Source organism: Diceros bicornis, chromosome 6 (assembly GCF_020826845.1).
Source record: "Diceros bicornis minor isolate mBicDic1 chromosome 6, mDicBic1.mat.cur, whole genome shotgun sequence".
In the NCBI taxonomy this organism is placed as follows: domain Eukaryota; kingdom Metazoa; phylum Chordata; class Mammalia; order Perissodactyla; family Rhinocerotidae; genus Diceros; species Diceros bicornis.
Window position 1 is genome coordinate 85046623 of NC_080745.1, and position 25341 is coordinate 85071963.

At 56.3% G+C, this 25341-nt stretch overlaps 1 protein-coding gene across 1 annotated transcript in view; it reads right to left on the reverse strand.

Moving 5' to 3' along the window:
• Positions 1-25341, reverse strand: part of LOC131407628 (deleted in malignant brain tumors 1 protein-like) — an 82498-nt gene that overhangs the window by 28036 nt on the left and 29121 nt on the right. The window contains 21 exon segments of the mRNA XM_058544386.1: positions 348-659; positions 3451-3459; positions 5751-5825; positions 5828-6064; positions 9883-9890; positions 10312-10359; positions 10761-10898; positions 14247-14484; positions 15381-15431; positions 15750-16147; positions 16396-16631; positions 17151-17374; positions 17742-18058; positions 18454-19196; positions 19896-19921; positions 21825-22222; positions 22471-22706; positions 22920-22961; positions 23231-23454; positions 23822-24138; positions 24534-25265. Of these exon segments, the coding sequence (XP_058400369.1) occupies positions 348-659; positions 3451-3459; positions 5751-5825; positions 5828-6064; positions 9883-9890; positions 10312-10359; positions 10761-10898; positions 14247-14484; positions 15381-15431; positions 15750-16147; positions 16396-16631; positions 17151-17374; positions 17742-18058; positions 18454-19196; positions 19896-19921; positions 21825-22222; positions 22471-22706; positions 22920-22961; positions 23231-23454; positions 23822-24138; positions 24534-25265 (5009 nt within the window).

Consider the following 25341-nt stretch of genomic DNA (forward strand, 5'->3'; position numbering starts at 1 on the left):
AATGCAGATAAAACGTTTATCGCCCGGACTGGTACATGGTCAGCACCCAACAATGTAGCTACTTCGGCAATGAGATTATGATGAACACTATGATTATACAATTTCAATCACTCGTTATCTTAAGTATTTCATTATCTCATTTGGTCCTCACGGCAACCCATGATGGAAGGGTTCCCTTATATTAAGAGAAGTAAAGTGAAGCACTTAGAGGTAAAATAAGTTGCCCAAGGTACCACTTTTATTTCCATTTTCCTGACAGAAACACCAAGGTTGGAGAAGGATAGGCATCCTTACTATTGTGCCTCTGCCCTGTGCTGCATCATTTGTACCACCTTTTGGAGGCCCACCTGAGCAGATGACGCTGGCGTCTTCCCCGTGGCCGCAGTTGTGCGAGAGCCAGCCGTTGTGGGGGCAGCTCCACAGGTAGGACTCGTGTCCCGAGCAGCCCACATTGTCCAAGACAATAGGCCCTGAGCCCTGACCAAAGTGGGCACTTCCTGGCGCTGACAGAGCTGGGCCACAGTCGAGCTGCCTGCACACCACGTTGGCGTCATGGGTGTCCCAGCCGTCATCACACACGGTGCCCCACGAGCCCCGGTACAGGACCTCCACCCGGCCCTGACACCGGCCCTCTCCGTTCACCAGCCTCAAGGCCACATCTAGAGGAAAGCACAGAGATTTCACTGTCTGTCCCTTCTGAGGGACAAGATGCCCGGCCTGCGTGAGATGCAGAGCCCTTCACAGTGAGCGGGGATCCAGAAAAGACTGGACAATCAAACGGATTCCTCGCCTTGTTTTTGTGTTTGAACTTAACAAGCTAAACATTCTGCCTCTTCAGTGGAGTTTGGGCAACCTTGTATCCTGAGGGGCTTTCGTGGTGACATCACTTTCAGTTCTCACTTCTGTCCCCGTCCTGACCTCTCAAGTCCAGTTCCAAGCATGAAAAGCTTGTCCTGCCCGTGGCACAGCCCTTTCCCCCCACCATGGGAGCACCCACCGTGTGCCCGGCACTGCCATGGGGACTGCTCCCCACTCAGAAAGTAGAGCAATAACATTCCGGCTGTCAGCGAGAGAGCCAGGCTTGCTTCTAAAAGGCCTGTGTCCCTGCACACTTGGGACATCTCTTCTCCTCCCTCACACACACCACACGGCGCGGAGTTTTAAAGTTTAATCATGGCAGACGGTTTTGAGCATTTCCTAAATGGGAACCTCTGCTCATATTCAAGAGCTTGATATACGTCATCTTAGTTCATCCTCAAAACAACCCTGTGGGGAAACTGAGGCTCAAGAAGGTGACCCCAGATCAACTGACTCGTGAGTGACAGGGGCAGGATACGTACTTAGGCCGTTGCTCTTAACCATTTCACCTTTCTGCCTCCTGATATTGTTTTTAACATTTGGACTATTTGGCCCAAGTCACGCTCTGTGCTTTGGCCCAAGCCGGCACACTCATGCACTCACAGGACTAAATGAGAGGAGGAAATAGTGAGCAGGAGAACGTATCACCTAAGGCAGAAGTATCCACCGTATGCCCATGATGTGATAAAAGTTCTAGAAAATGATATTAAAAAAAAGCGATTACATCCAGAGAGACTCGGTTAGATGCTGCTGTTCCAAACTGCCTCTGCTGCCCTCCTGAGTGGCTGTAACCCCTGCTGGACACCCAGTAGGGCTACCTGGGGTGCCGAGATCTTAGGAGGGGCGTGTGGCTATGCATAGGTGGGAGTGGAGATTTGGGACTTGGGTCCTGTCTCCTGGTCAGAGTGGAAACTCGCAAGGAAGGGCCTGAGGCCTCAGGGGGACCCCATCAGAGGAGGCCCTTCCTGTCCTGCATCTAAAACCCAGCAGGATTCTCTGCAGCGGTCCCTCCTGAGTCCTTGTGGCTGGCCTTGGGTCTCACAACCACCCTGTCCCAGCGTTTAATTACCAGTTGGCGTCTGCGTCTCCACAGAAGTGGTTTCCATGGTTGTTGCTGAAAATACAAAGAGAAAAAGGCCAAATGAGAGCTCTTCTGAAAACAAGCATTAAATCTGATCCCCTTGCTCGTTTGAGCAGAGAAGGGGGCTGCACCACACTTTACTTTGGAGGGTTAGCTGGGCCCGTCACTCATTAATTAATTCACTCAGTGAATATGGGCTAATCTCTGACCGCACATGAGACACTGCACTAAAAGTTGGGGAGAAAGAAGGGATCCACCAGAGAGGGTGAGGCTCAGACCTCTGGAGCTCAGAGGCTACTCAGCAGCTAGACTTGGTAAGCGGCCAAGAGGAGCAGAGAGTGGAGGGGGGCGGGACTCTCAGATGGAGCAATTTGTGGGCTTGGGAGAAGGGCAAGAGCAATCCAAAGAGGAACGGGCATTTCCTGGTGCAGACAGAGCTGGGCCACAGTTGAGCTGTCTAGGACCATGTTCACGTCACTGATGTACCAGCTGTCATCACACACCGTGCCCCGGGAACCCTGGTACATGACCTCACCCCGGCCCTGACACCAGTCACCTCTGTTCACCAGCCACAAAGCTAAACCCGATTTGGTCCCTAGAGGAAGGCACAGCATTTCTCTTGTATGTTCCTACTGAGATACCAGGTCTCCAGCCTCTAAAACATTCGTAATTCTTCCCAGTAGACAAAGATCCCTGAGAGAATCACTATCTGGGATTGAACCTTAAGAAGCATTGAGCTAGAGTTCTTCATGCTTCAAGTACAGTGACTGCTCTGCCAAAACCCAATCCATGAGACCCTCTGAATTAAAAATATACACGTCTCAGCTTGCATCCTGGAGAGGACCTAGAAACTATTGACATGTTTCTTCTCTAGCGTACCATGGGCAGAGCCCGAACTCCCCTGAACCTGGGACTCATGACTATCCATGGTAAAGAGTTGCCTGATGACCGCAGGATGTCCTAGCAGCAGCTCTGACACTCATTTGGGGCTTGAGGTTGGCTTGGAGAGCATTTGACTCTTGGTCCTCCTGGCCATACACTAGGTCTTTGGGGCCAGAATGGCCAGGGTCAGCACAGAGCTGTGCAGATGGGACAACTGGCACTGTGGACAAGAGACTGATCCCACGGCCATAGACCCAAAACATTCACGATCATGGAGACTCCATGTTCTGACTGACCCTTCCTCACCCACTGGAACAAAGACTGTGAAGGAGGCTCCCACTTAAGCCAGGTGATCTGGTTTACAAGGGACCTCCCTTTGCGCAACATGCTCACAACACTCTCTCTCACTCCATCCCCTAAAAGTTTTCCTGAATAAAAGTCAAACCCATAAATATACTCAGCATCATGACCTGCAGAGATGGACCCATATGAAATTATCCATTTCCTATTGCAGCAGTAGTCTCAGTATTTGTGATAGTAGTCTCTGCATATACAGATTGTAGAAGGAGAGAAAAGCAGAAACTCTAAAGTTAAATCTTCTCTGAGGAGACTCAAGGACTGAAATAAACTAGAATCTGCTGAAGACATGTCATTTTTGATCTTGAATGTGTCTTGCTGTGTGACTTTGGAAAAGTCAAGGAGTTGTCTAGTCTTCAGTTCTTCTACTCTAAAAGGCTATTTTTTGGAGGAAACATCTCTGCATAAACCTACTGACCCTGATTCTGATGTTCCCACATGTGACCTATGCAAGGCTCCAGGGGATAGATGCAAAAATGACTTTTCCCTTCCTGATGCTTCTAATTGATTATTCTTGTCTAATTGCATTGGCTACTACCAATGACTAGTACATCTGGTATTGACATATGTACCATCAGGATTCCCAACTGATCCATGCTGACTCCTGGGTGGGGGCCTTGGTGTGGAGGCTGTCCTTCCTCTAGTCCTAGGGCCAAAGTTTCCCATAGGAAATGGGCAGTGACTTTCCTTCCCAAAGCCCAGGCTGCCAGAACCTCAAGCTGTTTTGACTGCACCTCCCAGTTCTCTCACTAGACGCCCCAAGGGGGTGCACGGGTCCTCTGATGCACACAGGCTGAAGGACCATGGATCCTCTAATGTTGAGAAGGAGCCAAGGTGGCCTAATATGGGCTCACGGAAGGGCACAGGCAAGGATTCTACCCCAGAAGGTTTGGACTTGCCTCTCCATGCCCTGCAGCCAGAGACCCGGCACCCCAGCCTGGCCAGGGATCAGCATGTATTGTTGAGAACCATAGGAGTGGGCACTGAGCATGGGCAATAGGACCTCCCTGGAGACAGGGCACCCACCTCCACCCTGCAGGTCCTTGGAGATGCCTCTGCAGGTTGATTCCTTCCCAATCTCAGGGACATTGTCCATGGAAAGGATACCTATTCGGGCCTGAGATCTTGTTCAGATGGACCCCCCTTGGGAGCTGAGAGTCCCCAACTCTTATACCTTCTGACCCTCTTCTGGATCAGAGATGAACCTTTCGGTGCAGTAGGGTAACGAGCCCACAGGGATTCCACGTAACAAACATTACCTTCCACTGCAGTTGTCAGGTGTGCCTCCGTGGATAACAAAGAAGCTACAAAGTGGAGAAAAGGACAGGTCATTCCAGGTTGGCCCTCATTTGAGGAGGGTTGGCCGTCTGCTTCCTCAACTCTGAGACAAGAGGTTAGATGCAGAGATCCAGAAGCCCCGCCCTCTCCAAAAAGGCTATGGATCTTTCTTGTGAAACAGCACTCATCTCTCTGTCATTTTACTGGCCCTCATTCAATACTGAGATGCCACCAGAGACACTCTTTGCTCCTGTCATCCTCCTCCCACCTCCTCTATTCCTCTTTTCCACAGTCTCCATCCAAAAATCACCCAGTTGATTAACAGCCCCACATGATTCACTAGCTTGTATTTCAAATACCAACTGCCTACTTCTATGGCTCAAACACACCCCCAAAAGACAAATGTCTATGATCCCTGGGATATTCCTGTAAGGTGATGCCATCCAGGAAGAATGACAGTTTCCCAAGATGCACCCCCAAATGCTGAAATAAACTTGCTCCAAAGTGACAACTTGGAGGGTCACACTCTCTTCGGGAGCCCATACTCTTTTCGTGGTTGGATTACCAGAGTCACCTCCTGTGCGTAGTGGCATGTGCACACCCCAGGCCACATGGCAAATGCCAGAGGTAGCTCTAGAGGTGGATAATTTAACTAGAAACTCTGCCTTGGGGGACACACATGGACAGCATCTTCAGAGGTTTCTTTGTGGCTTCAAGAACCCCTTGTTGCTTGAACACCTACCAGCACTCAGTGAACACAGGAGGAATGGGGTGCTGGGATTCGCTAGGTCAAGTCAGGGAGAATTTCTCTCTTCCACTGAGAGTGTAAATCTCTTTTGCTTGTCATTTAATCCCCAATACAGAGAACATATTGGTTACTCCTCATTCTGATTTTGGTATAGACTTAAGTTTTAAAGACCAGAAGTTCTCAATCCTTCCCCCTTGCTTTTAAAAAGAGGAGAAAGCACCACTTAGGAAGGCATTTGGTAATCTCAGGCCAGGTACGGTCATCACGCTGCTCATCAGAAGGTGGGTTGACATCAGTGAGCTTTGAAGAGGACTGAGATGGAAACCCGCCTCTACTACCTCCACCTTTAGGACTTTATGCAAGTCACTTGGCCTCTCTGAGCCTCCATTTCTTTATCTGTGAAAAGGCACTGTAATACCTGCCCTCTAACCTCAAATAAGACATGACTTAGAGTAGAGCAGGTAAATTGCATGCGCCAAACGTTGAGAACAGCAGGAGCCCCATCCTCAAAGTAACACAAGTGACAGCACGATGCAACGTCTGCACCACCTGAACACAGGACTCTGGTATCTTCCCTGTGGCCACACTCCTGGTCGTAACACCTGCTGTGGGGGCAGTGGACAGGTAGGGCTCCCATCCAGAGCAGTACACTGCACCCAAGAGAATGTTCCCTGAGCCATGACCAAAGTGGGCCCTGCACGAGGACGACAGTGAATGGCCACAGCCGAGCTGCTGACAGACAACGTCTGCATCCTGGGTGTCCCAGCTGTCGTCACACACGGGGTCCCAGTAGCCTTGGTACAGGACTTACACCCGACCCTGACAGCGGTCACCTCCATTCACCAGCCTCAGAAGCAAACCTGCATCGACACGGTGGAAAGCCCTGTCTTCCCCTCCTGGCCCCCTGATTTTCACCCCCTAGCACTCTGTGTTCTCCTCCTTCCTCTGACCACTGCCCTGTCTCCTTTGCCAATTGTTTTCCTCTCTTGGGACCTTACATATCGCTGCTCTCCCAAGCACTATCTTAGCCCTCTTCTTACCCTGTCTTTTCCCCCTGAAGGACCTCACATACTCTGAGAGCTTCCCAGGAAGAGGACCCCTAATAAAACTCTCCAGTGCTGATCAGCCCTCATAACCCCACCCTTAAGCTCTAGACCAGTGTTTCCAGTGGCCTCCTGGATATCCCAGCCTACCATCCCATACTCAACACAGACTCTCCCCCCTCCAGTTGAATCGATGGGGTCACCATGCTCCACAACAACTGTGTTGGAAATTTGCTTGTCACATTTGATCCCTCCTTCTCCTCATCTCTTATATTGAAGGTCACCTTTCACCTTATCACCAAGGTCATCTTTACTTTTATTCCCACCACCATTTTGCTAGGTTAGACCTTCCTTCTCTTAAGCCTGGCCTGCTCCAGGGGCCTCACAGTGATCTCTGTACCCGTGCCCCTCCTTTCTCTGATCCATTCACATTCACTGATTCAACCAGCATTTATGGAGTGCCTACTTGGTGCCCATACCCATGCTGAGATGATTTATCTGTCTTCCCCAGACTGTCCCAAATTTGATCTTCAGAAAGTACAGATTTGATCAAGTCACTTTCCTGCTGAAAATGCCTCAAGGTACTCTCCACTCCCATAAGGATCAAGTCCAAGATGGTATTTGTCCAATACTGGGCCTTGACCTACCTTTTCAAGCCACCTAGGAGGGGCTCAGAGAGCCTGATTCCCACAATAAAGATGACCGCAACTTCGTTTACAGTGGGCACCATGTTCCTGCCTGACACGATCCTGCTAAGTCACCCACACTGATCATGCAGGGAAAACAGAGACGAGGTCCTGAGGGATCCAGCCCAACATCCTGACAGCAGGAGCCACATCCTGGGTGTGGCTTTTCAGTGGTTAGTTTGAGATGGTGAGAGATTTGTGGTCAGGGAGTGACCAGAGAGGCTAGAATTGGATGGAACAGACGGGGGCAGGTCGTTGCTGTGGTTATTGTAAGAGGAGGGGTCAGGGAAAGAGGGAGGGAAGGCAAATTGGACTATTTCTGGGGTATTCCCAAGGTGCATTTGGGCTTCCTCAGCCTTTCTTGCTGCCCCCTTCAGGTCACTCCTGTGAATGCAGAAGAGCCCTCCCTTTCCCTGCCTCAACAGGTCCCTTGCTGGGCGTCAATCACCAGAAAGCTGTCCCTCGAGTCCCTCCTAGGCATGCTCTCAGGGCATGCTCTGAAAGGGCAGGGATTGGCCTCAACTCACTGAGCCAACAACTCACTGGCAGGGTCAGCTGTCCTGAGTGAGCACTCAAAGGACCCTGACATGTCAAAGGGCACACACTCTCACTGTGGAGTAGGAGGAGAGATGGATACATTTACTGAGACTCATGGACAAAGGAAAAGGCACCTGTTCTGGGTTCAAATCTCTGCCTGGCCACTTACTCACCATGTGACCTTAGACATGTAACTATTGACAACTTACCTAACTGTGTCCCGTTTTCCCCATCTGCAAAAAGGGGGTAATTATGCTACTCACATCAGAGTGTTATTGGGAAGATTTCATGATGATAGCACTTGCTATGTACAATAGCTGAGCACTGATGTGTCAGGCAGTATTTTAAGTGCTTTTTGAATATATAAATTCATTTGATGTATGAAAATAATTTTGTGTAGGATACATAGCAAGCACTGGGAGAATGTTAGCTATCCTCAGGAAAAATGTCACGAAGGTGAGACGAGTCAGTGACTCTCTGATTTCTCCTGACACCAGACTGAAGCTAATCTCACGCAATGAATGAATGAATGAATGAATGTATGAGAGGCGAGAGTAGAAGGAAGGAGAATGAAAGATGGGCCTGGCTGACTGTGTGCCTGGGATGTGCACAGGGTCTTGGCACCCCTGGACCCCTCCCTCTCCATCCCTGTGCTCTCAAGGGCAGACACTTGCTCTGTGGCCAAGTCTGCACTCAGCCTCAGCTAGCCAACAGCCGCAGCAGCAGAACTGGCTGACCAGCTAGTGAGCAAAATCCTGGGAAGATAAATAAAGAAAAAAGGTCTTACCATTGGTGGTAGCCTCGGGGCTCCGCTGACCTAGCAAGAAACCACATTCACCTTAGAAAGGAGGTTCCGCTGTTTGTACATGATCTCCTACAGATATTGGCTTGAGCTTCACCTTACAGCCGTGCCAGGGGGTGCTGTGGTTCAATCTTGGGTTAGTGTGTCTCTGGCGTTCTTGCCGTGCTTGGGGTTATGCAAGAGCAGATTCAAAGTGGGCAGGATACAGGTTGCTCAATAATTTTAGGTGTAATAAAGTACATGTCTATTTACCAGGCTCCCTAACGCTACAGTCTCTAGTCACAGGATGTAACCTATGCTTAGAACGAAAGGCTAGACCAGAGAAGGCAGTTTAAACGGTTGTCAAGGAGTCTGCGTGGCTGTTGAATCCACCCTCCAGTCTGAAATTTGAGCAGAGTCAGCACCCCCAAGCCCCATAAATAAGTAAATATTTTGGTGTCAGATATCCTGTTCTTTCTGATACATACCCTGAGAGATTTTCAGTCTATCTTGAAGAAAACCAAAATCTAGAGGACCCTGGATCTTTACCACCAGTGGGGCCACACAAAAGCTCTCCATGCCCTCTTCACTTCAGGTTAACCCTCAGTGTACCGTCAGGGTCCGTTAGACTCAATTCTAGTTTTTGAGTTCCTTTTTTTGAATAGGTCTAACTATATTTCTGAAGATCGATATTTCATGACTTTTATATATTTTTAAAGACAAAAAACAATATTTATTCATTAAAAACATAGAATAAAATTCATTCTCTCCTACAGTCACTATATGTATTCATGGGATCCTTGCATAAATCCAAATACATTATGGGTTTTAGTGATCTCATTTTTTCCTATATCTTGAAACATTTTTCTACCTCATCATTCAAGGAATTCGTTTGTCAGTTATTATTTCATCCATTACAACAAAAGACATATCATAAGAACATGAGAGAATGACAGCATTGCCTAGAAGGAAATTAAACAGTGAAATAAATGACCATTCTTCAGTGGCCAAAATATTGCATTATCTTTCAAGAAGATATCTTTTTAAAAGAGTAGAGACACGGTGTATATAGCACATTTTTAGCTTTTATTAAATGCAGTTAAGAATTTAGAATTTTTCATTTTCTATTCGCGGTGGCAAAGAGAAGAAAATTAACAAAGGAAGATGTTTCACAATAACTAGATGAATCAGAAGAGGAACACAAAGACACAAAGAACAGTACCCTAGAGGCTACAAATGATGATGAAATTGATTGTACCATTGAAATCTCAGACTATGAGTCTTCAGATGACATCTTAGATGAATTTCCTCAAATTCAAGAGTCGAGGAGTCAGTAATGTAATTCTAAGTGCAAAAAGATAATATGGTCCTCTCATCCACCTCAGTGGGAAGGATTTCACCCATGAAATTTTGCAGCAAGAACTTGGACCATCTCATTTTGCTAAAAGGACATGGGATGTACGTTTTCATCATTTCTGAAGCTTATGTGACAAAATCTACTTAATATAAAGAGATCTGCAATGTTGGAGTTGGGGTCCTCTTCCTGGAAAGCTCTGAGTACATGAGATCCTTTACAAGGAAAAGACAGGATGAGAAGAGTGCTAAGACAGCCCTTGGGATAGCAGCGTTACGTAAGGTCCTGAGAAAGGAGAAAAATTGGTGAAGGAGAGGGGGCAGCGGTCAGAGGAAGGAGGAGAACAGGGAGTGCTGTGTGGTGAAAATCAGGGAATTGAGGCTTGGTTAGACGCTGCTGTCCGAACTGCCTCTACTGCGCTGCTGAGTGGCAGTAACCCCTGCGGGACACCCAGTGGGGCTGACTAGGGGGCAGAGATTTTAGGAAAGCAGTATGCAAGGCAGAGGCTGGCATGGAGACTCAGGGCCTGTCTTCTGGTCAGAGTAGAACCTCGCAAGGAAGGGGCAGAGGGCCCAGGTGGACCTCATCAGAGGAGATCCTTCCTGTCCTGCATCTAAAACCCAGCAGGATTCTCTGCAGCAGTCCCTCCTGAGTCCTTGGGGCTGGCCTTGGGTCCCACAACCTCCCAGTCCCAGAGTTTCATTACCTGTTGGCGTCTGTGTCTCCCAGTAAGTGGTTGCCATGGTTGTTGTTGCTGAAAATACAAAGAGAAAAAGGCCAAATGAGAGCTCCTCTGAAAACAAGCATTAAATCTGACCCCCTTCTCATTTGGGCAGAGAAGCGGGGCTACATCATACTTCACTTTGGAGGGTTAGCTGGGCTCGTCACTCATTTGTTAACTCACTCAGCGAATATGGACTAATCTCTGACCGCACACGAGGCACTGCGCTAAACGTCGGGGAGAAAGAAGGGATCCATCGTAGAGGGTGAGGCTCAGTCCTCTGGAGCTCAGAGACTACTCAGCAGCCAGACTTGGTCACCGGCCAAGGAGGAGCAGAGAGTGGGGGGGAGCGGGACTCTCAGAGGGAGCATTCTGTGGGCTTGGGAGAAGGTCAAGAGGAATTCTAAGAGGAACAGGCATTTCCTGGTGCTGACAGAGCTAGGCCACAGTCGAATTTCCTGCAGATCACGTTGTCGTAGTTGATGTCCCAGAAGTCATCACCCACCGTGCCCCAGGAGCCCTGGTACAAGACCTCAATCCGGCCCTGACACCAGTCACCTCCATTCACCAGCCTTAGGGCCAAACACGATTCGGTCCCTAGAGGAAGGCACAGCATTTCGCTTGTATGTTCCCACTGAGATACCAGGTCTCCAGCCTCTAAAACATTCGTAATTCTTCTCAGTAGACAAAGATCCCTGAGAGAATTACTACCCGGAATGGACTCTTAACAAGCCTTGAATAGAGTTCTTCATGCGTAAAGTACAGTGACTGCTCTGCCAAAACCCAGTCCACTAGAGCATCTGAATTAAAAATATACACGTCTCAGCTTGCATCCTGGAGAGGACCTAGAAACTGTTGACATGTTTCTTCTCTAGCGTACCATGGGCAGAGCCCCAACTCCCTTGAACCTGGGACTCATTACTCTCCATGTCGAAGAGTCACCTGGTGACCGCAGGATGTCCTAGCAGGAGCTCTGACACTCGTCTGGGGCTCTGAGGTGGGCTTGGAGAGCATCCTACACTTGGTCCTCCTGGCCGCACACCAGGTCTTTGAGTCCAGAATGGCCCGGGTCAGCACAGAGCTGTGCAGATGGGACAACTGGCACTGTGGACAAGAGACTGATCCCACTGGCCACAGACCCAAAACACTCACAATCCTGGAGACCCCCACTGACACTTCCTCACCCACTGGAACAAAGACTGTGAAGGAGGCTCCCACTTAAGCCAGGCGCTCTGGTTTACAAGGGACCTCCCTTTGCACAACATGCTCACAACACTCTCTCTCACTCCATCCCCTAAACGTTTTCCTGAATAAGAGTCAAACCCATAAATATACTCAGCATCCTGACCTGCAGAGAAGGACCCATATGAAATTATCCATTACCTATTGCAGCAGTAGTTTCAGTATTTGTGATAGTAGTCTCTGCATATACAGATTGTAGAAGGAGAGAAAAGCAGAAACTACAAAGTTAAGTCTTCTCTGAGGAGACTCAAGGGCTGAAAGTAAAGGAGAATCTGCTGAAGACATGTCATTTCTGATCTTGAAATTTGTCTTGCTGTGTGACTTCGGAAAAGTCAAGAAATTGTCTAGTCTTCAGTTCTTCTACTCTAAAAGGCTATTTTTTGGGGGAAACATCTTTGTATAAACCTACTGACCCTGATTCTGATGTTCCCACATGTGACCTATGCAAGGCTCCAGGGGATAGATGCAAAAATGACTTTTCCCTTCCTGATGCTTCTAATTGATTATTCTTGTCTAATTGCATTGGCTACTACCAATGACTAGTACATCTGGTATTGACATATGTACCATCAGGATTCCCAACTGATCCATGCTGACTCCTGGGTGGGGGCCTTGGTGTGGAGGCTGTCCTTCCTCTGGTCCTAGGGCCAAAGTTTCCCATAGGAAATGGGCAGTGACTTTCCTTCCCAAAGCCCAGGCTGCCAGAACCTCAAGCTGTTTTGACTGCACCTCCCAGCTCTCTCACTAGACGCCCCAAGGGGGTGCACGGGTCCTCTGATGCACACAGGCAGAAGGACCATGGATCCTCTATGTTGAGAAGGAGCCAAGGTGGCCTAATATGGGCTCACGGAAGGGCACAGGCAAGGATTCTACCCCAGAAGGTTTGGACTTGCCTCTCCATGCCCTGCAGCCAGAGACCCGGCACCCCAGCCTGGCCAGGGATCAGCATGTATTGTTGAGAACCATAGGAGTGGGCACTGAGCATGGGCAATAGGACCTCCCTGGAGACAGGGCACCCACCTCCACCCTGCAGGTCCTTGGAGATGCCTCTGCAGGTTGATTCCTTCCCAATCTCAGGGACATTGTCCATGGAAAGGATACCTATTCGGGCCTGAGATCTTGTTCAGATGGACCCCCCTTGGGAGCTGAGAGTCCCCAACTCTTATACCTTCTGACCCTCTTCTGGATCAGAGATGAACCTTTCGGTGCAGTAGGGTAACGAGCCCACAGGGATTCCACGTAACAAACATTACCTTCCACTGCAGTTGTCAGGTGTGCCTCCGTGGATAACAAAGAAGCTACAAAGTGAAGAAAAGGACAGGTCATTCCAGGTTGGCCCTCATTTGAGAAGGGTTGGCCCTCTGCTTCCTCAACTCTGAAACAAGAGGTTAGATGCAGAGATCCAGAAGCCCCGCCCTCTCCAAAAAGGCTATGGATCTTTCTTGTGAAACAGCACTCATCTCTCTGTTATTTTACTGGACCTCATTCAATGCTGAGATGCCACCAGAGACACTCTTTGCTCCTGTCATCATCCTCCCACCTCCTCTATTCCTCTATTCCACAGTCTCCATCCAAAAATCACCCAGTTGATTAACAGCCCCACCTGAATCACAAGCTTGTACTTCAAATACCAACTGCCTACTTCTATGGCTCAAACACACCCCCAAAGGACAAATGTCTCCGATCCCTGAGATATTCCTGTAAGGTGATGCCATCCAGAAGAATGACAATTTCCCAAGATGCACCCCCAAAAGCTGAAATAAACTCACTCCAAAGTGACAGCTTGGAGGGCCACACTCTCTTCGGGAGACCATACTCTTGTGGTGGTTGGATTACCAGGGTCACATCCTGTGCATGGCGGCATGTGCACACCCCAGGCCACATGGCAAATGCCAGAGGTTGCTCTAGAGGTGGATAATTTAACAAAAAACTACACCTTGGGGGACACACAACGGGCGGCACCCTCAGAGGTTTCTTTGTGGCTTTAAGGACCCCTTGGTGCTTGAACGCCTACCAGCTCTCAGTGAACACAGGAGGAATGCAGTGCTGGGATTCGCTAGGTCAAGTCAGGGAGAATTTCTCTCTTCCACTGAGGGTGTAAATCTCTTTTGCTTGTCATTTAATCCCCAATAAAGAGAACATGTTGGTTACTGGTCATTCTTTTTTTGGTATAGACTTAAGTTTTAAAGACCCGAAGTCTCCAATCCTTCCCCCTCGCTTTTAAAATGAGGAGAAAGAGCCACTTAAAAGATATTTAGTAATCTCAGGCCGGGGATGGAGATGATGCTGCTCATCGGAAAGTGTCCACTGAGTGGACATCAGCAAGCTCTGAAGGGGACTGAGATGGAAACTTGCCTATACCACCTCCACCTTTAGGACTTTATGCAAGTCACTTGGCCTCTCTGAGCCTCCATTTCTTTATCTGTGAAAAGGCACAGTAATACCTGCTCTCTAACCTCAAATAAGACATGACTTAGAGTCTGCATGCACGGAATGTTGAGGACAGCAGGAGCCCCTGTCTTCAGAGTGGCACAGGTGACAGCACGAGGCAATGTCTGCAGTACCTGAACACAGGAGTCTGCCGTCTTCCCTGTGGCCACATTCATGGTGGTACCAAGACCCCCCACTGCCTGTCTGTGGGGGCAGTGGACAGGCAGGGCTCCCATCCAGAGCAGTACACTGCACCCAAGAGAGTATTCCCAGAGCCCTGACCAAAGTGGGCCCCACCCAGGGCCGACACTTAATGGCCACAGCCCAGCTGCCACCAGATGACGTCTGTGTCCTGGGTCTCCCAGCTGTCATCACACAAGGTGCCCCAGTAGCCTTGGTACAGGACCTCCATCTGGCCCTGACAACGGTCACCTCCATTCACCAGCCTCAAAGGCAAACCCGCAGCGACACAGTGGAAAGCCCTGTCTTCTCCCCCTGATTTTCACCACCCAGCACTCAGAGTGCTCATCCTTCCTCTGTCCACTGCACTGTCTCTTTCACCAATTGTTCTGCTCTCTCCAGACCTTACATATCACTGCTCTCCCATGCGTTGTCTTAGACTTCTTCCCACCCTGTCTTTTCGCCCTGAAGGACTTCACGTACTCTGAGAGCTTTCTAGGAGGAAGACCTCAAGTAAAACTCTCCAGTGCTGATCAGCCTTCACAACCCCACGCTTAAGCTCTAGACAAATGTTTTCTATGGCCTCCTGGACATCCCATCCCACCATCCCATACTCAACACAGACTCTCTCCTCCATTTGAATCGATGGTGTCACCATGCTCCACAACAAATGTGTAGGAAATTTACTTGCATATTTGATCCCTCCTTCTCCTCACCTCCTAAATACAAGGTCACCTTTCACCTTAACATCATGATCATCTTTCCTTTTATTCTCACCGCCATTTTGCTGGGTTAGACCTTCCTTCTCTTGAGTGTGGCCAGCTCAAGGGGCCTACAAGTAATCTCTCTACCAGGGACCCAGCTATTGAATCCATTCATGTTCACTGCTTGAAACACCACTTATGGAGTGCCAACTTGGTGCCAATATCCATGCTGAGATGATTTAACTGTCACTCTCACAATGTCTCAAAATTGATCTTCTGAAAGTACAGATATGTTAAAGTCCCTATCCTGCCTAAAATCCTTCAGTGAAGTCTCTGCTCCCATTAGGATCAAGAACAAGTTGGTATTTGTTCAAGATGGGGCCTTGCCATGCCCTTTCAAGACACCGTGAGAGGCTTAGAGACCCAGATTCCCAAATAAACATGACAATAAAGGGGTGAGGGTCGTCCATTTTCGAACGGCACCCCCAAAAGCGGTGCGCCGAGAAGGAAGCCCCAGAGGAAACGCGGGTGTGGACTGAGCCCTCGACCCTGCTGAGGAGGAGGAGGCCCGTTCTGTCTGGCCGCGGAACAGTGGGGGCTCTCTGCGGCCCACTGTGCCGTCACGGCTCCAAAGCAGTTCTGCTTCCTCGCTGTTGGCCGAAGAGGGGAGGGGAGCTGACCCCGCGGATCCCCCCAACCTCGAGCTTTCGCTTTCAGGGCCAGCTGCCAGCGGGCCACCTTGGGAGGCACAGGATCTCTGGGAGGGGGTCGGGTGGGGGCCCCGGGAGGGCGGGAAGTGTGTGTCTGTTCTCAGCAAAGATGGTCCCCCCCCGCCCGGGAGGGGGTCCGGGGATCTCGGAGGCCCACCTGAGCAGACGACACCGGCATCCTCGTGGTGACCACAGTTGTGGCTGTTCCAGCCGTTGTGGCTGCAGCTCCACAGGTCGGACTCGTGTCCTGAGCAGCCCACGTTGTCCAGGAGAATCAGCCCTGAGCCCTGACCGAAGCGGGCACTTCCTGGGGCCGACGTGGCCCGGCCACAGCCCAGCTGCCTGCACACCACGTCGGCGTCGTTGGTGCCCCAGGCGTCGTCACACACGGTGCCCCACGAGCCTCGGTACAGGACCTCCACCCGGCCCTGACACCGGTCACCTCCGTTCACCAGCCGCACGGCCAAACTCGGTTCGGTCCCTAGGGGGAGCACAAGAACACCTCCTCCGTGTCTCTCCTGAGGTCCCAGGCCAGAGGCGTGTTCCAGACTCTGGGGCCATCGTCATGGCTCAGTTCCCTGGGCAAGCAGTCACCTTGGAACGTGCCCAGGGGTGAATCCGCTTCCCAGGGAAAGGAGCAGAGACACGCTATTCTGCCCAGGGCTAAGGATGCCCGGACGGAGGGAAGCAACCCTGGAGCCCCGACGGAGGTGAGCAGGAACGGGACCCCGACCCCCACTGGACACACTGAGCACCCCCAGGGTGGAGCTCCGTGGGGACCGCTGGCAGGCCCAGACCATCACCCTGTGGGGAGCTTGTTGGCCCCTGCGTGGTCCTGCCTGGGCTCTCCCACGTCCCAGCAGAGGATGGGACCTGGGCCCGACACGGGCGGTCCAGGCACTCTCCCGCCCTCCACCCGGGACAGCGGCCCGTCGCCTGGGAGCCAGGAGCCAGGTCCCGGCAGGACCCGCGAGGACTCCAGGGCGGACGCTGAGCCCCTGGAGGAGGCCCTTAGCTCAGCGTCTGGGCCAGCATCCCGCTGGAGACAGGCGGCCAGCCCCCCAGGATCAGACCTAGGACTTGTTCTCCAGGGACTCCTCCCTCTGCCCCACCCCTCCCCGCCCCGCCCACAGGGACAAGGAGCAAGGAAGGGCCCACCCCGAGCCTCCTCCTATCACTTTCGGACCCAAGATGGATCCAGAAGCAGAGCGTGGGCCCCAGGGAGCGTGGGCTCCAGGAATCTTTACCTGTCGCGGACGCCACACCTGGGCTCGTGTTGGGCCCGGCGGCTGGAAGTGCAACAAAGGGAAGGCAGAGTTAGACGTCAGGGAGAGAAGGGTTGGAAGAAGGCTTTTGGCGGCACCACGACAGCGCTTCCACACGTGGATCCCGCCCCTTGCTCCCCGTGTGTGCTGCACCAGCCTCCTGCTCAGCTGCCTCCCTGGGGACGAAGGCCCTGCCGGAGATCAGCCTGCTCCCGCCACCTCTCTGAGCCCGGCCCGCCCTCTCGTCCCTTGGAAAATCTTTGCCACCTCCCTCCTCTGAGCCACGGACTCACTGGCCCGTCCCAGGGGATGCCCAGACGCCGCGGCTCGCACAGAAAAGGCAGGCGCCGCCGGGCAGAGTGGACCAGGAGCCGATCGGGTCTCCCGGTCCCCGGAGCCCCACAATCACTCATTCCCCTCCCGTCCCCTGGGCACCGTCTCTGCCAGTCGTGGATGCGGAGGTGACCCTGCTGAACCTGAGGGTGCTGCAAGGAGTGAGGGATGGAGGGAATCCGGCCTGCTCCCAGAGCCCGTCAACAGAAGGTCGGTGGCGATCCACCTCCATCCTCCCACAAAAGTCTCCCCGGCCTGGACCGGGCCAGGGCAAAGGTCAGGGAACGCGCGGCCCGTTGGCTGAGTTTCTGGGGACGCTGTCAATGCGCCCCGTGAAAGCTCACACTGACGTCAGGACGGGAAGACGCAAGCCTCGGGACTCCCAGGACTAGTTAGGAAGCGCGTGGCGTGCCGCGTGTCTCGGTGACAGAGGGCGAGAATGAGGCGACCCGTAGGTTCCGCACAGAGCAGCGGTTGGCCCGGAGTGAGGAGACAAGGGAGGGGGGGACAGGGAGCAGAGGGACTTCCCGAGGAAGTCGCCGGGTACTTACACGGCACGAGTGTGGACCGGGCCCGCACGTCTGCGAGAAAGAGAAGGAAAGTCGGACCCAAAGCGCGCAGGGGCCCCAGCTGGTCTCCGAGGTGGAAGAGGCGCAGGGGCTCACGCCGAGCTGAGGCTGCTGGCGCGCCCGCTGCGCGCACACCGCCCCCCAGCGCCGCGAACCTGCGGGTCCTCCGGGAGCTCCGCCCTCTATCCCACCGCCAGTGCCTGCCTGCCTGGCTGGGCCTGGGGGCTTCCTCCTCTCCGGAATAGGACGGCCCCTTGGCACGCCCGGGACAGGCCGCCACGGCCACCGCCTCAACTCCCCTGCGTGGCAACAGCAAGGAGGGGTCCCAGCAGTTCCGGAGGAAGAGCCCATTCCGGCGGCCCCGGGGCAGGGAGTCTTAGACTAATCGGGCCGCCCCCGAGACCCTGCTGGGGATGGAGCTCCAGCCCCAGCGGCCTCGCTGGCTCATCAGCATTCCGGGCTTCAGCGACCCGCCACTGCCCACAGCCCGGCGGCCCCCTTCCCCACTGCTCTTCTCGCCCTCCCCAGTTCACGCCGGAGCCTGGACTCCTGTTCTCTGAGTCGGCTGCTGGGAAGACCCAAATGAAGGCACCCGTCGAGGGGTGAGGGTGACCCATTTTCCAACGGCACCCCCAAAAGCGGTGCGCTTAGAAGAAAGCCCCAGAGAAAAGCGGGTGTGGACTGAGCCCTCGACCCTGCTGAGAAGGAGGAGGCCCGTTCTGTCTGGCCGCAGAACGGTGGGCGCTCTCTGCGGCCCACTGTGCCGTCACGGCTCCAAAGCAGTTCTGCTTCCTCGCTGTTGGCCGAAGAGGGGAGGGGAGCTGACCCCGCCGCTCCCCCCCCCACCCCCTGAACCTCGAGCTTTCGCTTTCGGGGCCAGCTGCCCGCGGGCCACCTTGGGAGGCACAGGATCTCTGGGAGGGGCTCGGGTGGGGGCCCCGGGAGGGCGGGAAGTGTGTGTCTGTTCTCAGCAAAGATGGTCCCCCCCCCGCCCGGGAGGGGGTCCGGGGATCTCGGAGGCCCACCTGAGCAGACGACACCGGCATCCTCGTGGTGACCACAGTTGTGGCTGTTCCAGCCGTTGTGGCTGCAGCTCCACAGGTCGGACTCGTGTCCTGAGCAGCCCACGTTGTCCAGGAGAATCGGCCCCGAGCCCTGACTGAAGCGGGCACTTCCTGGGGCCGACGTGGCCCGGCCACAGCCCAGCTGCCTGCACACCACGTCGGCGTCGTTGGTGCCCCAGGCGTCGTCACACACGGTGCCCCACGAGCCTCGGTACAGGACCTCCACCCGGCCCTGACACCGGTCACCTCCGTTCACCAGCCGCACGGCCAAACTCGGTTCGGTCCCTAGGGGGAGCACAAGAACACCTCCTCCGTGTCTCTCCTGAGGTCCCAGGCCAGAGGCGTGTTCCAGACTCTGGGGCCATCGTCATGGCTCAGTTCCCTGGGCAAGCAGTCACCTTGGAACGTGCCCAGGGGTGAATCCGCTTCCCAGGGAAAGGAGCAGAGACACGCTATTCTGCCCAGGGCTAAGGATGCCCGGACGGAGGGAAGCAACCCTGGAGCCCCGACGGAGGTGAGCAGGAACGGGACCCCGACCCCCACTGGACACACTGGGCACCCCCAGGGTGGAGCTCCGTGGGGACCGCTGGCAGGCCCAGACCATCACCCTGTGGGGAGCTTGTTGGCCCCTGCGTGGTCCTGCCTGGGTTCTACCACGTCCCAGCAGAGGATGGGACCTGGGCCCGACACGGGCGGTCCAGGCACTCTCCCGCCCTCCACCCGGGACAGCGGCCCGTCGCCTGGGAGCCAGGAGCCAGGTCCCGGCAGGACCCGCGAGGACTCCAGGGCGGACGCTGAGCCCCTGGAGGAGGCCCTTAGCTCAGCGTCTGGGCCAGCATCCCGCTGGAGACAGGCGGCCAGCCCCCCAGGATCAGACCTAGGACTTGTTCTCCAGGGACTCCTCCCTCTGCCCCACCCCACCCCTCCCCGCCCCGCCCACAGGGACAAGGAGCAAGGAAGGGCCCACCCCGAGCCTCCTCCTATCACTTTCGGACCCAAGATGGATCCAGAAGCAGAGAGTGGGCCCCAGGGAGCGTGGGCCCCAGGAATCTTTACCTGTCGCGGGCGCCACACCTGGGCTCGTGTTGGGCCCGGCGGCTGGAAGTGCAACAAAGGGAAGGCAGAGTTAGACGTCAGGGAGAGAAGGGTTGGAAGAAGGCTTTTGGCGGCACCACGACAGCGCTTCCACACGTGGATCCCGCCCCTTGCTCCCCGTGTGTGCTGCACCAGCCTCCTGCTCAGCTGCCTCCCTGGGGACGAAGGCCCTGCCGGAGATCAGCCTGCTCCCGCCACCTCTCTGAGCCCGGCCCGCCCTCTCGTCCCTTGGAAAATCTTTGCCACCTCCCTCCTCTGAGCCACGGACTCACTGGCCCGTCCCAGGGGATGCCCAGACGCCGCGGCTCGCACAGAAAAGGCAGGCGCCGCCGGGCAGAGTGGACCAGGAGCCGATCGGGTCTCCCGGTCCCCGGAGCCCCACAATCACTCATTCCCCTCCCGTCCCCTGGGCACCGTCTCTGCCAGTCGTGGATGCGGAGGTGACCCTGCTGAACCTGAGGGTGCTGCAAGGAGTGAGGGATGGAGGGAATCCGGCCTGCTCCCAGAGCCCGTCAACAGAAGGTCGGTGGCGATCCACCTCCATCCTCCCACAAAAGTCTCCCCGGCCTGGACCGGGCCAGGGCAAAGGTCAGGGAACGCGCGGCCCGTTGGCTGAGTTTCTGGGGACGCTGTCAATGCGCCCCGTGAAAGCTCACACTGACGTCAGGACGGGAAGACGCAAGCCTCGGGACTCCCAGGACTAGTTAGGAAGCGCGTGGCGTGCCGCGTGTCTCGGTGACAGAGGGCGAGAATGAGGCGACCCGTAGGTTCCGCACAGAGCAGCGGTTGGCCCGGAGTGAGGAGACAAGGGAGGGGGGGACAGGGAGCAGAGGGACTTCCCGAGGAAGTCGCCGGGTACTTACACGGCAGGAGTGTGGACCGGGCCCGCACGTCTGCGAGAAAGAGAAGGAAAGTCGGACCCAAAGCGCGCAGGGGCCCCAGCTGGTCTCCGAGGTGGAAGAGGCGCAGGGGCTCACGCCGAGCTGAGGCTGCTGGCGCGCCCGCTGCGCGCACACCGCCCCCCAGCGCCGCGAACCTGCGGGTCCTCCGGGAGCTCCGCCCTCTATCCCACCGCCAGTGCCTGCCTGCCTGGCTGGGCCTGGGGGCTTCCTCCTCTCCGGAATAGGACGGCCCCTTGGCACGCCCGGGACAGGCCGCCACGGCCACCGCCTCAACTCCCCTGCGTGGCAACAGCAAGGAGGGGTCCCAGCAGTTCCGGAGGAAGAGCCCATTCCGGCGGCCCCGGGGCAGGGAGTCTTAGACTAATCGGGCCGCCCCCGAGACCCTGCTGGGGATGGAGCTCCAGCCCCAGCGGCCTCGCTGGCTCATCAGCATTCCGGGCTTCAGCGACCCGCCACTGCCCACAGCCCGGCGGCCCCCTTCCCCACTGCTCTTCTCGCCCTCCCCAGTTCACGCCGGAGCCTGGACTCCTGTTCTCTGAGTCGGCTGCTGGGAAGACCCAAATGAAGGCACCCGTCGAGGGGTGAGGGTGACCCATTTTCCAACGGCACCCCCAAAAGCGGTGCGCTTAGAAGAAAGCCCCAGAGAAAAGCGGGTGTGGACTGAGCCCTCGACCCTGCTGAGAAGGAGGAGGCCCGTTCTGTCTGGCCGCAGAACGGTGGGCGCTCTCTGCGGCCCACTGTGCCGTCACGGCTCCAAAGCAGTTCTGCTTCCTCGCTGTTGGCCGAAGAGGGGAGGGGAGCTGACCCCGCCGCTCCCCCCCCCACCCCCCGAACCTCGAGCTTTCGCTTTCGGGGCCAGCTGCCCGCGGGCCACCTTGGGAGGCACAGGATCTCTGGGAGGGGCTCGGGTGGGGGCCCCGGGAGGGCGGGAAGTGTGTGTCTGTTCTCAGCAAAGATGGTCCCCCCCTCGCCCGGGAGGGGGTCCGGGGATCTCGGAGGCCCACCTGAGCAGACGACACCGGCATCCTCGTGGTGACCACAGTTGTGGCTGTTCCAGCCGTTGTGGCTGCAGCTCCACAGGTCGGACTCGTGTCCTGAGCAGCCCACGTTGTCCAGGAGAATCGGCCCCGAGCCCTGACTGAAGCGGGCACTTCCTGGGGCCGACGTGGCCCGGCCACAGCCCAGCTGCCTGCACACCACGTCGGCGTCGTTGGTGCCCCAGGCGTCGTCACACACGGTGCCCCACGAGCCTCGGTACAGGACCTCCACCCGGCCCTGACACCGGTCACCTCCGTTCACCAGCCGCACGGCCAAACTCGGTTCGGTCCCTAGGGGGAGCACAAGAACACCTCCTCCGTGTCTCTCCTGAGGTCCCAGGCCAGAGGCGTGTTCCAGACTCTGGGGCCATCGTCATGGCTCAGTTCCCTGGGCAAGCAGTCACCTTGGAACGTGCCCAGGGGTGAATCCGCTTCCCAGGGAAAGGAGCAGAGACACGCTATTCTGCCCAGGGCTAAGGATGCCCGGACGGAGGGAAGCAACCCTGGAGCCCCGACGGAGGTGAGCAGGAACGGGACCCCGACCCCCACTGGACACACTGGGCACCCCCAGGGTGGAGCTCCGTGGGGACCGCTGGCAGGCCCAGACCATCACCCTGTGGGGAGCTTGTTGGCCCCTGCGTGGTCCTGCCTGGGCTCTCCCACGTCCCAGCAGAGGATGGGACCTGGGCCCGACACGGGCGGTCCAGGCACTCTCCCGCCCTCCACCCGGGACAGCGGCCCGTCGCCTGGGAGCCAGGAGCCAGGTCCCGGCAGGACCCGCGAGGACTCCAGGGCGGACGCTGAGCCCCTGGAGGAGGCCCTTAGCTCAGCGTCTGGGCCAGCATCCCGCTGGAGACAGGCGGCCAGCCCCCCAGGATCAGACCTAGGACTTGTTCTCCAGGGACTCCTCCCTCTGCCCCACCCCACCCCTCCCCGCCCCGCCCACAGGGACAAGGAGCAAGGAAGGGCCCACCCCGAGCCTCCTCCTATCACTTTCGGACCCAAGATGGATCCAGAAGCAGAGAGTGGGCCCCAGGGAGCGTGGGCCCCAGGAATCTTTACCTGTCGCGGGCGCCACACCTGGGCTCGTGTTGGGCCCGGTGGCTGGAAGTGCAACAAAGGGAAGGCAGAGTTAGACGTCAGGGAGAGAAGGGTTGGAAGAAGGCTTTTGGCGGCACCACGACAGCGCTTCCACACGTGGATCCCGCCCCTTGCTCCCCGTGTGTGCTGCACCAGCCTCCTGCTCAGCTGCCTCCCTGGGGACGAAGGCCCTGCCGGAGATCAGCCTGCTCCCGCCACCTCTCTGAGCCCGGCCCGCCCTCTCGTCCCTTGGAAAATCTTTGCCACCTCCCTCCTCTGAGCCACGGACTCACTGGCCCGTCCCAGGGGATGCCCAGACGCCGCGGCTCGCACAGAAAAGGCAGGCGCCGCCGGGCAGAGTGGACCAGGAGCCGATCGGGTCTCCCGGTCCCCGGAGCCCCACAATCACTCATTCCCCTCCCGTCCCCTGGGCACCGTCTCTGCCAGTCGTGGATGCGGAGGTGACCCTGCTGAACCTGAGGGTGCTGCAAGGAGTGAGGGATGGAGGGAATCCGGCCTGCTCCCAGAGCCCGTCAACAGAAGGTCGGTGGCGATCCACCTCCATCCTCCCACAAAAGTCTCCCCGGCCTGGACCGGGCCAGGGCAAAGGTCAGGGAACGCGCGGCCCGTTGGCTGAGTTTCTGGGGACGCTGTCAATGCGCCCCGTGAAAGCTCACACTGACGTCAGGACGGGAAGACGCAAGCCTCGGGACTCCCAGGACTAGTTAGGAAGCGCGTGGCGTGCCGCGTGTCTCGGTGACAGAGGGCGAGAATGAGGCGACCCGTAGGTTCCGCACAGAGCAGCGGTTGGCCCGGAGTGAGGAGACAAGGGAGGGGGGGACAGGGAGCAGAGGGACTTCCCGAGGAAGTCGCCGGGTACTTACACGGCAGGAGTGTGGACCGGGCCCGCACGTCTGCGAGAAAGAGAAGGAAAGTCGGACCCAAAGCGCGCAGGGGCCCCAGCTGGTCTCCGAGGTGGAAGAGGCGCAGGGGCTCACGCCGAGCTGAGGCTGCTGGCGCGCCCGCTGCGCGCACACCGCCCCCCAGCGCCGCGAACCTGCGGGTCCTCCGGGAGCTCCGCCCTCTATCCCACCGCCAGTGCCTGCCTGCCTGGCTGGGCCTGGGGGCTTCCTCCTCTCCGGAATAGGACGGCCCCTTGGCACGCCCGGGACAGGCCGCCACGGCCACCGCCTCAACTCCCCTGCGTGGCAACAGCAAGGAGGGGTCCCAGCAGTTCCGGAGGAAGAGCCCATTCCGGCGGCCCCGGGGCAGGGAGTCTTAGACTAATCGGGCCGCCCCCGAGACCCTGCTGGGGATGGAGCTCCAGCCCCAGCGGCCTCGCTGGCTCATCAGCATTCCGGGCTTCAGCGACCCGCCACTGCCCACAGCCCGGCGGCCCCCTTCCCCACTGCTCTTCTCGCCCTCCCCAGTTCACGCCGGAGCCTGGACTCCTGTTCTCTGAGTCGGCTGCTGGGAAGACCCAAATGAAGGCACCCGTCGAGGGGTGAGGGTGACCCATTTTCCAACGGCACCCCCAAAAGCGGTGCGCTTAGAAGAAAGCCCCAGAGAAAAGCGGGTGTGGACTGAGCCCTCGACCCTGCTGAGAAGGAGGAGGCCCGTTCTGTCTGGCCGCAGAACGGTGGGCGCTCTCTGCGGCCCACTGTGCCGTCACGGCTCCAAAGCAGTTCTGCTTCCTCGCTGTTGGCCGAAGAGGGGAGGGGAGCTGACCCCGCCGCTCCCCCCCCCACCCCCTGAACCTCGAGCTTTCGCTTTCGGGGCCAGCTGCCCGCGGGCCACCTTGGGAGGCACAGGATCTCTGGGAGGGGCTCGGGTGGGGGCCCCGGGAGGGCGGGAAGTGTGTGTCTGTTCTCAGCAAAGATGGTCCCCCCCTCGCCCGGGAGGGGGTCCGGGGATCTCGGAGGCCCACCTGAGCAGACGACACCGGCATCCTCGTGGTGACCACAGTTGTGGCTGTTCCAGCCGTTGTGGCTGCAGCTCCACAGGTCGGACTCGTGTCCTGAGCAGCCCACGTTGTCCAGGAGAATCGGCCCCGAGCCCTGACTGAAGCGGGCACTTCCTGGGGCCGACGTGGCCCGGCCACAGCCCAGCTGCCTGCACACCACGTCGGCGTCGTTGGTGCCCCAGGCGTCGTCACACACGGTGCCCCACGAGCCTCGGTACAGGACCTCCACCCGGCCCTGACACCGGTCACCTCCGTTCACCAGCCGCACGGCCAAACTCGGTTCGGTCCCTAGGGGGAGCACAAGAACACCTCCTCCGTGTCTCTCCTGAGGTCCCAGGCCAGAGGCGTGTTCCAGACTCTGGGGCCATCGTCATGGCTCAGTTCCCTGGGCAAGCAGTCACCTTGGAACGTGCCCAGGGGTGAATCCGCTTCCCAGGGAAA